We start from the raw sequence: 13,453 nt of genomic DNA on the forward strand, positions 1-13,453 counted from the left end.
TTTTGGTTTTGTATTATCGTGAGAGGTCCCTCACTGGTTGTTGGCACAGCGTTTAGGTTGGTTGAAGACAAATTGCCGATGAAGCGTGTGTGTGCCGAGGCACCTTTCGAGAGATCCCCCTTCTCTTTGTTGTAATGAGGAACTGCGCTCAAAGCTATAAAGCACAAAGGCAGCATCAAAGAGGTTCTTGGCTCAAAGGATGAGGGACTCTGCCAGAACTGCCTGTGAATGTGCGCTTCAGTCTGTGCTTATGTGTCAGCGAACTTGATGCTGAACAGGAGCCAGGATGGAGGGCAGAACACATTACTTCCCCAACAGCCAGCGTCGTAGAGGTAGGCCAGCTGCGGTACACTAGCCGAACAGCCCGGCTTGTGTGAGTGTGTGTGTGTGTTGGGTTTGTTGTTTCTTCACTGGTACAATGATACACGTGCAGCGCGCGCACAAACTGTTGGCAGACAGCTAGGAGAGCATAGCATTAATCTGTCAGCTGTCGGCACTGATCCATTTATCATTAATGTGTGTGTGTGTGTGTGTGTGTGTGTGAGAGTGCACGTGGCAACTTGCTTCCTGAAACAAAGCTGCTTTACACGCCATTCTCCAGAGGAGTTTTCCCTTTGTGATTGAATACTTCAACACAGTGCACTCTATTAATTAGAGACCAGACTGGGAGTAGCATGGAAGAAAAGGTGGGTGGGAGGCTGAAAGGAAATGGAAAATGATAAATGACGGCCGCTAGAGTTTTTGTACGTGCGGAAGACAGTAGGGTTATATATAGATACGCTTAATACTATTATGTATGATAATGTATCGTAATAATATCTTGTTACGCAGTCATATGTGGTTAAAGGATGGCAGTTGCTGAGTCGCCTATGTCTCTTGATTCCCGCAAGCGGGAACAGGATGTACGTTCACGCAAGAGCTGTTATCGGCCACAACTCAGGCCCAAGCATTCCGCAAACTGACATGCCGCAAACGGTCAAGCTTATATGGCCTTCCTGTCCTCTCATCTTCCGTTGTCGCTTTATCTGTCTTCATCAAAGACATTGCAGACAGTCAACAAAGAGAAGAAAGGGCAACAACGGCGATACATAATTATTATTTTTTTTTCAATCAACTGCTTTTTATTTTAACTCATTTTCTACCATTGACGGCTAAAGACGACAAAGATCTGTTTTTGTTTTACTCGGCTGGTAGTGAATGAATTAAAGGGGAAAGCAATCAAAAAATGTTCTTTGCAGGCCCACTCGTCAAAAAATGGCATTCTGATAAATATTATATTTGCGCAATATGAGTTAAGCAGTAAAATGCACCTGTTTTTAGCCATGTCACGGGGCGGCTATTTTGTCACTTCTGTCGACTGAATATTGCATCATAGTTGCTCAGGGCTCAGCTAAAGCCCAATCATGGCTCAGCTTCAGAAAACAGGTGAGCTGTGATTGGTCGTTACCTGAGCATCTGTGATGTCATTTTCAGTCAAAGACAAAATGGCCGCCCCCTGAGATGGCTATAAACCATGTCTTTTGCTGCTTAACTCATATTCCACAAACGCAATTTTAATGAGAATGCCATGTTTAACGTCATTAAGGCAAATTCAAACTGCGGGTATCATAAAATTGAACTCTGTGTATTTTATTAAAGCAACATTTAAAACAACTTACAAGTGTAAGATGACAAACATTAATGATGATGTAAAGTGGAATCCTAATACTTTTAATTTACTCACTTTTCACTGAAATTTAACCATTTATGGACAGCTTAAATTTGGGGAGTAAAAAAAACTTTGTTCTTAATATAAAAAACGTGTATCTCCCTGCGTTGACAGAGATTCGCGCCCAGCTGGTGGAGCAGCTGAAATGTCTGGACCAGCAGTGTGAGCTGCGGGTGCAGCTGCTCCAGGACCTGCAGGATTTCTTCAGGAAGAAGGCGGAGATTGAGATGGACTACAGCCGTAACATGGAAAAACTGGCTGAGCGCTTCCTCACCAAGACACGCAGCACGAAGGACCATCTGCTGAAGTAGGAAACAGACACACACTTGGCTTGAAGGGGAAGTCAACCCCCCAATATTCCTTTGCGATAAAATATTCTATGCACCTTTACGAGTCTAAACATTACATTCTGATTAATATTGCGTTTGTGAAATATCAGTTAAGCAGCTAAATCCACCTGGTTTTGGCCATCTCGGGCGGCCATTTTGTCACTTTCTGCCGATTGAAAATGACATCACAGTTGTTCCGGGCGCTGGTAACAATCAATCACGGCTCACCTGTTTTCTGAATCTGAGTCATGATTGGTCGTTTGCCGAGTCCTGAGCGACTGTGATATCATTGCAGTCAACAGCAAGTAGCAAAATGGCCGCCCCCTGAGTTGTATAAAAATGGGTGGATTGTGGGTAAATCTGTTACTGGTGGCAATTACGATATTAATAGAACAATGTCATAACACCAACCAAGGCTAGCCGCACCTCAAGCAACTTATAAAATTCTAAATATAGTTTAGTATTATTGTAAAACACAATTTGTTGTCTGTAATATTATATTGGAAGCGCTTGGGGGCTTTTTTGATTTACTGTTAAATCTGTAATGTTTCGATGTTGGAACAGGAGCACATTTTTTTTTTTTAATACAAATAGCAGTTAATTTTCAGAAAGAAGACATGCTCTGGCATGTGTTGTCTTCTTTCCATTCTATTGCCTTTGTTGCCCAGACAACTGTTTTTGTGAGACTAATGAACCAACTATATTGTGTCCTGCTCCAACCCTTGGCTTAATAGTTTACATTTCTACATTCCAAGATAAATTGGCCCAATTGTACCTCTTGGTGGTTTTGTTTCTAAACGTTTGGCTAAGCATAATGCACACGCATTATTGGAGCTAAAGATACATGAAGACAAAGAGTGCGGACTATTTAGCTGACTCTATTTCCTTATATTGCTATCATATGGCGTTCCTATCAGGAAATGACTTGCTATTATTAAAAAAAAAAAATTATGACAACTCCTCTCAAACATGACGACCTCTTAAGTCACTGAGTTTCCGCTTCTGTATTTTTCTTATTACTTTTCACTTTACATTGTTCCCCGTTTGCATCACACACTTGCGCCGAATTATTCTGTGGTTGCTAAAACACATGCACACGCATGCCTCGGTCTGAACGACTGAGACTTGCGAGAAAGTAACGGCAATTTTATTTCTAATCGATTGTGACACATGGCAATGGATTTCAAAACGGTCCATAAAGTCGAGTTGATTTTGTCCCAGTCGCATGGAATATTAATTCGGAGTTTGTTTGTTTTTTCTAGCCCTTGTCAAAGCGCCACATCCTAACTTTACTGATTGACATATTCCCCCACTTTTTAGTCTGTTGTTTCCTTCAACATCTGTAACGCTCTCCACGCGGCTGCCGCTGTTGCTCTGTCCGGATGCCACGTTGGAAATGGAATTTCAGTTATTCTCTGGCTGAGTGCGCACAAGCCTTTTTTTTTTTTTTTTTTAACTCTAAAAAGTGTATGAGTCTTCCATGTGCGTATTGAGTCCATAGAGAACGCCGTTATTGGCAAACTTACAGCTCTAGGCTTTAACCGTATAATACGTGCCCTAAGGCTTACAGGATCATGAGTCACAAATTTGGCAGTCAAGGCTGCCCTCTCACTCACTTTTCGGCCTGTCTTAGTGTTAATTAGCTGCGGCCCTTACGTAACGTATCACGACACCAAGACACTGAATTCAAACACTAAAAGGTACACGATCAAAAATGCTGTTTGGCAAATAATATAGTGGTATTCATTTCTTATTATTTATTTATTTATTTTTACACTGGTTGCAGTTTACTATGTGTTCCCTAATATTTTATATAACTAAATAAGGACAAGCTTTTTTGTACAGATGAGTCAATGTTCCTAAAGTAAGTTTAAATTTTGTCTTATATATTTGATTTAAAAAAAAAAAAACTAATAATTTCCTTGTAACTTTATATATCTGTTGGGGTTAGTTAGGTTTTTGTAGACATTGTTATAGTTAGAAATTTGCAGGAGTCTAGCATTTGAGAAGCTCTTGCTCTCTCTCTGCTAAGATGCCTGCAAAGGACTCTCCTTTTAGTTCTTGATCCGATGTCACGCTGAAAATCCCCTCTCAATCCGGGTAGCGCAAATGGGAAGAATCACGGTTCAGGCATTGTTGGGTTATTTTTCTCAGGCTGTGGAACTTCTGCTGGTTTGCGCGGTTCATGAATGCACGAGTGCTGCCCCTTGTTGGGCTTGGAATCAAAGAAAAAAAAAAGTCACAGACGAGAATGAATGACATTCCTGATTAGCAAATCATTCTGCATCATTAAACAGAATTAAATCAAATAGAGCACCAAACTCCAATTTAGGGAATGGCAATATATAAAGATATACACCCACCTGTACAATCCGATAAGATCCAATACAAAATTTGACCTTGTAAAGATTGCAATGTTCATTTTTGATGAACATTGTAACAATACTGGTATTATTGTGGTGGTCGTTTGTATTAGTGTGTGTCAAAAGAAGAATGTATTCTAAAGGGTTTTAACCCTCTGCCATATCTTAAAGGGGACGTCATCCCCCGAAATATTTTTGCAATAAAAAGTAATATGTGCATTTGCTAGTCTAAACATGGCGTTGTGATTAATGTTCCATTTGCGGAATATGAGTTGAGCTGCAAAATCCACCCGTTTTTAGCCAGCTCGGGGCGTCCATTTGGTCACTTTTGTCGACTGAAAATGATTTCACAGTTTTTCAGGGCTCAGGAAATGACCGATAATGGCTCACCTGTTTTCTGAAGCTGAGCCATGACTGGTTCATTTTCAGTTGACAGAACTTGACAAAATGGCCGCCCCCTGAGATGGCTAAAAATGGCGGATTTTACAGCTTAACTCATATTCCGCAAACACAAAATTAATCACAATGCCATGTTTAGACTAGTGGGCTTGCATAGAAAAGATTCTTATAAAGACAATTTCGGGGGTTGACTTCCCCTTTAATAAAAATTTAGAGATGCGAATAATAGCCTCTAAATCAGTTAATTGAGTCTTTAGAATGTGATTGATTGTGTGCAATTGTTTGTGGAATTACTTGAAAAAGATGAATTGCACCACTAAGATGTTCGCTCTTGCCTACTTTGCTATCAATAGAAGTGCAACATTATTACCTCAGCTACTGTAAGTTTTGCTCCATCCACGCAAGCTTTGCGATTGCACAGCTCATCTGGGCGTCATTATTCTGATTAATGTAACACTGTGCTCGCATTAATTTAACTCATCAAATGTGTTAATTGTCCCTGTAGTCAATTAAGTAAATGTCGTCAAATGCCCCTCCTGAACAGAAACACTTCTCTTTATGAGTTAGGTCAGTTCTATACTACAAAACAAACTACAACCTGAGTCCTTGTGTACTGCAATAGAACACAAATGTGCAGTGCTGGTGAGGACTATATGTCACATTGTCATATCGCTGTCCTTTGCAGCCTGAACTGTTTGTTTTTTTTCCCCCACAAGCCAAGTGGCATAACATGCCATCGCTTCAGATATTCTCTTGTCTCGGACACCCTACTCTGACTGTCCTCCCATGTTCAAAAATGTCCTGGGGTAAGATGTGTTAATTCCCCTGGACAAGCCATCTGAGAAAAATGCCTGCTTTTGAAATATTCAGCAGGAAAGGAAGACGTGACTCGCTGGGTTTCCTTCCCTGATCTTAAGAGAAACACAAATATCCCCCCGATACTGTATTTTAATGAAACCTTTGTTAGAGGTATTTTTGTTGGCTGTGCCTAGTGTTGCACTTATTCCCATAAAAGAATTTGACAGCGTTAAGTGCCCACATTGTTTCACACATCAAACACAGAAGAATTAAAGAAAAAAAACAGCGCCATTTAAAATGTGGGCAATAAATCCAATTTAGCCTTTTAAAAGTAGCAATCACACTATTTAATTTAATTGATCTTTTTTAAATTCTAACTACAACTGATTTTTTGTTTTTTTTTGTTTTTTAATGCCATGCAACTTTTTTGGGGTAATATGCGCTGACTTTGCATTTCGGAACAGGAATGTTGGAATGGTGCTGTGGAATGTCTTTTTATAATAGTAAGTGATTAAAATAACGGTTAAAAGGATTCCGTTTAAAAATCGAACACTGATTTGACTGCAGTTCACGCAACATGTCCTGGTGACAAACTGTGGTTGTGGATTCCTGCCAATTGATTTGGATAAAAGCTCAGTTCTGTCACACTGAAATAACTGCTCAGTGGTGTTGCCAGAAATTACATGACCAAACTCCCAACTGTGTGTCTTCACACAAGGCATCACGAGTTGGTATGACACCATTTTAACGAAAACCCGAACTTCAGTGAGTTTATCATTGTCCATGTATGATTTTCTGAGTGATTTGTCGTCATGCACAAGAAGCCACATGACGTGCAATGGGTGAGGGTGACTCAGCACTGAATTGGCAAAGCGATTCAAGAACCCCTGATTGCACGTAGACAATTGGACATACTGTTCATACGATCACACTGAGCAAGCGGTGTGTAAATGTCAGTATGATTTATGATTATCCTGTTAAGAAGTGAATTTGCAAGATTGTAACGATGTGCGTTGGGAGTGTGCATGTTAAGTCCATTTTGACAGCACCATGGCAACCTTCCAGTTGCACGGTATTTTTTTTATTGTAGAACTGTAACCCAACTTTTTTTATAACCGTGGAAAATTCATCGTCATTTTTGGTTTGGAACGCTGCCAGTTTTTAAGAACTATTTTTTGGGGAATATGTAAGCCACAAAGTAATTAATTTGCGTGACCTTGTCAGTCATTTTTTTATTTTTTATTTTTTTTTTAAAGGACATGACTTTCATTTCATTTCATCTTAAGGCATATATTAAACATTGAGCCAGCTCAGACAATACTAATGATTGTAGAACTACTAGCATTTAACATTTATTGAAATCATTTTTTTATGACTCGGTTTGTGTGAGCATGCCTCGTCAAGTAAAAGTCATTTGGTTGAAGTCGTAAAGAAAAAAGCGCTGGCGGCACTGCTCCGTCGAATGCTATGTGCTTTGATCCTGACTGTAAATGACCATTTAGCATTTCCCTCTCATGTGACTCACTGCCATCACCTGACTCCGACACACTCTACGTTCCACTAAGTGCACCATGTGACCTTCAAAAGAGGCCAATGACATTTCAGTGTTTACATTGTGATAACTAAGGGGCGGTCAGAGGTAGCTGCGAGAGCTGCAGTGCCATGCTGAGCAGGAATTGGCTGAGGGTGCCACATGTCACGTGGAGCAGGGGAGAGGACAGTTGATTGAGCAAATAGTGGAACTTGTTTTTCTGGAGGAAAATGTGAGAAAATCAGGGAAGTCAGACGCACCGGAAAGTGAGCAGACAGCAACGAGTAGGAGTTATCAAGTGTGTCTAGAAAAGTGACTCAGAAACTTAAGACATACACTGTAGAGTTGGTTAATCCTAAAATGAACTTCCTATAGCGGGAAATCAGGCAATGTTATGAAATTGTAGAGGATTTTGAATGGTCTATTTTTGCTGTAAGTTACTGTATTTTTCAAACTATAAGGTATCCAAAAAAAATCGTTTAATTTGCTCAAAAATCAACAGTGAGGCTTATCCGGTGCGCCTTAATTGTGAAAGTCGAATGAAGCTTGACTTATTTGCTGTACTGGTTTGTTTCCCTCAATGTGCAGTAATGCACTTTATAGCGATATGAATCATTTTGAATATATATATATATATATATATATCAGTGCTGTCAAGTGATTAATTTTTTTAACTAATTTATCAGAAAAACCTCCATGATTAATTGTGATTAATCATATTTTTCAACTACTATATTTTTTTTTACAACGCTTGGAACAGATACTTGAATAATATCTTGGAATTGATGCAAAATGACCAAATATGAAGTATATTTAATCCAAAGTCTGTTCTAATAGCTTTCTTAATACGATCTAAATGGAGACATCTTTACTGGTATTTTTCTTCGAAACATTTCTCAAAACCTCCACAAGCGCCAGACTTCAACAACAAAAGTCTGAATGTTACTCCGTATGTTTCGTAAAAATGCTTGGATGTGTGTGGACATGACCTTGAGATCACCTTATCTCCCGTCGTTAGTCATCTGACCAGTGAACGGCAGTACCAACATATCACATCATTGTCTATGACTCAAACGTAATCCAACCTTCCCACTCAGTGATCCTCGCTCTGTCAAAGACTTCCTCTGTCCGTGTGACCTACTGCCTGCTGTGACCTCATTCTGTTCATCAATGTCCTCTATTTATTGGCTTCTCTAAGTCATTTTGTGGCTCTGACCACACGAAAAAAAAAAACTTCCTGTCATCCACTTAAACTCATCATCCATTTTACCTTCTCGGTTAGCCAGTGATAATTCATAACCCAAACTAGATTTAGATAATCACATGCACGCTTTTGGGGAAGGGCCTTTGTTTTAATGCACACATTGCAAAAAAAATAAATAAATAAAAATGCACACAATTTAGATAACCTCAGATAACTAAAACTCATTAAATGAAACCTCAACTCTGGTTGTGCTGTTATAAGGAAATACTTTGTTGACAAAAGTAGTGGATATGCGTCTTTGGATATTGTGCCACTTTTGAATGTTACAATTATGGCAGATTACGTCTCTCGAGGCAAAATGGAAGGCCTGGGGAAAGCTGCTGATTTTCTTTATTTTTTTTAAGGTTTAATTCTCTCTCAGACGCTATTACTTGCTGGAAAAATTCCAATTTCATGCAGCTCCACAAGCGGCATTTATGGAGTATAGAAAACACCTCAAAAGAAACAACAAAGAAATAATTTAACCCCAAATTAATGTTTCCCGATGTTGACTTGCATTCGCTGAAGCAGGAAGTATAGTGAAGGGGTAATTTCATCCCCCCCCCCCCAACTAATTGCAACTAGTCCCAAAAAAGGCCAGTCAGCTTTATTTATCCAGTGCATTCTATACACAGCATTTAATCTTGAGGTTCACTTGGCTCCTTTTGACAATTTACTCCATTTGCGTGCAGCGTAACAGCTGCTTCACCATGTTTGCTTTGAACTCTTGCCTCCACTAACAGACCCGAGTGTGAAGAACCTTATTGTGTTTATATCCGATTCGCATTCTTGAACGTATTCAGGACTGAAACTATTCAGTGAGTTACTGGTATCGACAAAAAGCATTTCAATTTCACTAGCATGCATACTACTTGATCGCTTTGGAATTGCTGGTTCATCACATCCAAGCTAACAAGAATGTACAATTTGTTTGCAACCAGCAGCAGCACTGTTGAAATGGAAGTTCAGAACATGATATTCGTCATTGATCAAGGAAACTTAGTCAAATGCATATCCCTGGTTTGCTGACTTAAGTTATGACTCCAAAAAGAATTCCAAGTACTTGGCATAACAGAAAATGGGTTTAACTCATTCAATACCAACCAAGTAAAAAAATCTTTTGACGTCTTTAACCGTCAATGGCAGTATGTGTTGATGAGTAATGATAAATGAGTTAACTCATTTACTGCCACTGTGGCTTGGTCTGGACGCCCCCCCCACCCCCCCCACCTCCGCTTTTTTTGTGACTGACTGCCTCATCGACTGATCAATATTTAATTATTGTACTTTTCTACAAATATGTCTCACAATGAGGCAAAACCAGTGCAACGTTTCCAGGCAGAATATGAGAGGAACTTCCGAATCTTTTTCCTCATCTCCCTCCCTTTTTTTTTTTCTTTCTTTTTTTTTTATGTGTCCTTTCTTCTCTGGAACAGCTGTGCTTTTTGGGGGAGTCTTGCCACTTCCTGCTGGGTTTTGTACCCTGGCTGAATCCCCTGTTTGCGTTGGCTCGCTGACCTGCTGTGTGTGTGTGTGTGTGTGTGTTGGGGGGGGTGTGTGCGTGTGGGGGTCTGCGTGTGCGGGAGAGACACAGGGTGGCTGTTTTCGGTATAAAAATGTCTGGGGCGTTCGCTCCTTCCATGCCTGTTATTCCTGTGCTTGTTTCATCTTGATGAAAACGAGCGCCCTGTACAATGAACTTGTTTCTACCTTTTACAAGCTGTGGGGCCGCGTGTGCAACTATCAATTGGTTAAAAACAGATGAAAGAGACGAGAGCCAAATTATGCTTCCGAGGAGGGGGGAGGGGGGGGTGCTTGATTACATCTTAAATCTTGTTCTCCATTATTGTCATCCTGTGCAGGAAAGAGCAGAGCATCTTATCGCCAGTGAACTGCTGGAACCTGTTGCTGCTTCAGGTGAAAAGGGAGAGCCGCGACCACGCCACTCTGTCCGACCTCTACCTCAACAACATCATTCCCCGCTTTGCACAGATCAGCGAGGACTCAGGACGACTCTTCAAAAAGGCAAGGCTCACTCACACATGCAGACGTTGTGAGCATGCATATTGCATCTGCTCTTAATAATTTATTCCACCGTCATTTTTTTTTGTACAAATTCCATTGTTGGCACTTCCTATGGAGTGCTGTAAAAATAAATCAGATTTTTTTTTTTCATGTTTTTTACAATATGCAAACCACTGGATTGACACCAAATCTTGCACCTTCGTCGATTGCCTTCTTTATGATTCTGCCCGAAATGTGGAAGATGTCTTGAATCAATACAAAAATGCCCCATTTTGAAATGATTAAGGGCTTAAGTTTTATTGTCATTTTTGAGGGGTTGGGGGTTGTTTGAAACGTTAAAACGCAAGCATAGGCAAAAACTACACAGCCAGTCTTGTGTTCTTCTTTAGCACAGCAGAAGAGCCCATTAGTGAAGAATAATTTTAAAAATGCAGTTCCAGGAATATATTTCGACTTTTTGCAATTTCAGTCCTAATGGAAATATGCGCTTCCTTCACAAAGCAAATGGTGGACTCCTGCCTGTCTACTCTTGACTCTTTTTGTCATTTGAGTCATGATGGAGCCATTCATAAGACCTTGTCAACCACATTCCGAGTCCTCCAGTAGGGACATGTTATACTGAATACACAATCTTAGCAGGAAGCTCCTACTTAAAATGAGTTGAATAGGTGAAAAGGTGTTCCACGTGCTTTTCACATTGTTGGCATTTCTGAAAAATGGGAAGTTAGTTTTACTGTCTGGATGTTACTGAAAGCAAAGTTCACTATCGCCCGATGTGTCTTTTAGACATCTAATTTACCGTAAGGTTGTGTTTAGATCGAATTGTTGGATGCAGGTTTTAGAGTGAAGCCATTCAAATTGTACACTCAAAATCAGATCCACAGAGCTCCAAGTTTCAACTTAAAAATAAAACGCTTCTATATTTTTGAGGTGTTGAGAATTTGGCTTAGGGATCAAGAGGAGCACAGTTTAAAGACTGGGCTTAGCAAAAGAATGTCGCCTATAGAATGCCTTCACTTGTAAGAAAGGTCAGTGTGTTTGAAGGTAAAGTCAAGCAACAGCCAGTTCAGAAACTCAAATTTATTAACTCATTCACTACCAGCCAAGTAAAAAAAAAAAGAAAATGGCTCTTTGACGTCTTTAGCCGTCAATGGCAGTAAATGAGTTAAGGAAGACTGTTCATACTTGGAACAAGGCCAACTTGTAGAATTAAATACCTCTATCTCTGCAGACTGCTAGTGAAGTGGATGGGTGAGGGGGGGACAAAAGTCAAACTGCATTAACAAGCCTCAGCTCAGGACATAAGTTGCCTTAATGTGTTTTTTTTTTTGTCGTGGTCTTGCCAAGCCAGACAGGCGAGCACAGGCCAGAGGAAGAAGTTCAAAGGTCAAGATTCACAGTTGACGGATAGGACGGCTCAGCCATGGCTGATTACTTTTAGATTGCTGTAGCTCGATCGCTCTTCAGCACTTTAAAGCCGGGGGGGGGGGGTCGCAACGTCACTTGCCCCGTTACCTCGTTTGTCCGCTGGACAACCCTAAATCTTTTCGCTGTTGCTTTTTCCTCTCCACACACATTTATCTCCTCTCATCCTAATCCTGACCTTTTAACTGTCTGGGATTTCTCGCACTCATTTGTTTGTACTCAGGCTGGATTTACACTGCCCAATTCAGATTGACTGCATTTAGATCTGAAATTAAGTGATTCCATGCTTTTTTTTTTTTTTTTTCCTGTCATGAAGCATATCCGAATTGTGTCACGGGAGCAAAGAAATAAAATTATCTTAATAAAATGGAAAAAGAAATAATAATTTATTAAAATTATAATATAATATAATATACTAGTATAATAATATAATAAATTAATTAAAAATAAATTAATTAATTAAAAATAAATAAATTAATTTAAAAAAAATTCCTTGCCGTGTAAATCCAGCCTTGTTCCGTCACAAATGTTCAGTCTCAATCCTTCAATTGTCTATGACTTTCCGCTTCTCTTTGGTATCTCTGCTGTCTTGCACCTGTGAATGCATTTACCGAATGTTCTTTAACACCTTTTAATAATGTTCATCTTTGTGTGTGTAATTAGCCTAAGAAATGACCAAAATGATACACGACTGCCATTTTTGCACCACTAAAAAGACCACAATTAAAACTCCCTTTAAACGAGTCAAGCCCACTGCGGCCGTCCTCCTGTATCCTTCCTGTAGTCTCTTCATCCAGCTTGATCGTCTTGTCTAGACAGAGGAGGCTGTTGCTTAACACCGCAGCTGAGTCAGTTTGCAAGTTTACCAAAAGGACAATTCACGATGATTGCCGTGTAATCTTGCTAATGACACTGAGATAATCGTTTATAAGATCCTTGTTCAGAGTGATGAACAAACTTGAATCTGTCTTGTCTCTTTAGAGCAAAGAAGTCGGCGTGCAGCTGCAAGAAGACTTGATGAAAGTTCTGAATGAGCTCTATTCGGTAAGACGTCTTTTGGAACCTTTCAAATATATCGCGAAAGATGTTTTTTCATGTGGTTCTTGTATAGCCTAATGAAATGAAATAGGAAGGAATGAAAAAAAATGTTTGAGCCGAACCAGACGTCAGAGTAGAGTGTAATCCTTTTTTAGTAATGTTACTATTGCACAAACAAATAATTTGTTATTCATTATAAAGCTTCACCAAAATGACATTTTTACGTCGCAACGTATGTTGTGGAACAACATTATTGGTCCAATTATTTTTCCTGTTGCATTTTAGAGCAGCCGCTTGTTACTAGGCTGAATTTGTGCCCTGAAGCACAACAAAAAAACTGGACCAGAAATGCTGATTTCGCTTAATTTATTCATACAAACGGCTAGTAGATTCATGATTGGATTCCATCAAGTATTTTTTGTTATTTTAGTGGTCTCACGCTGTAAGACGCAACACAACATTGGTTGCTCATGTCAAGTCACTGATGTCCTCGTTTTTGTGTATGTGCGTGCATGTTTGTGTGGGCCCAAAGTTCAACCCGCCAATTATACTTTGCAAGGAGTTCTAAATAAATCCGGTTTAAAATGACATGCA

The 13,453-nt window shown here is 39.8% G+C and overlaps 1 protein-coding gene across 3 annotated transcripts in view; it reads left to right on the forward strand.

Annotated features, from left to right (window-relative positions):
- The window catches only part of srgap2 (SLIT-ROBO Rho GTPase activating protein 2), a 54,978-nt gene that overhangs the window by 28,282 nt on the left and 13,243 nt on the right, over positions 1 to 13,453 (forward strand). For all 3 annotated transcript variants that reach the window (XM_088308184.1, XM_088308186.1, XM_088308187.1), the window contains exons 2-4: positions 1,823 to 2,015; positions 10,234 to 10,396; positions 12,803 to 12,865. In XM_088308184.1, the coding sequence (XP_088164310.1) occupies positions 1,823 to 2,015; positions 10,234 to 10,396; positions 12,803 to 12,865 (419 nt within the window). The remainder of the gene's footprint in view (positions 1 to 1,822; positions 2,016 to 10,233; positions 10,397 to 12,802; positions 12,866 to 13,453) is intronic.

The sequence above is a fragment of the Idiotropiscis lumnitzeri genome, chromosome 11 (assembly GCF_059441095.1).
Source record: "Idiotropiscis lumnitzeri isolate Australia: NSW breed Sydney's pygmy pipehorse chromosome 11, RoL_Ilum_1.0, whole genome shotgun sequence".
Classification (NCBI taxonomy): Eukaryota; Metazoa; Chordata; class Actinopteri; order Syngnathiformes; family Syngnathidae; genus Idiotropiscis; species Idiotropiscis lumnitzeri.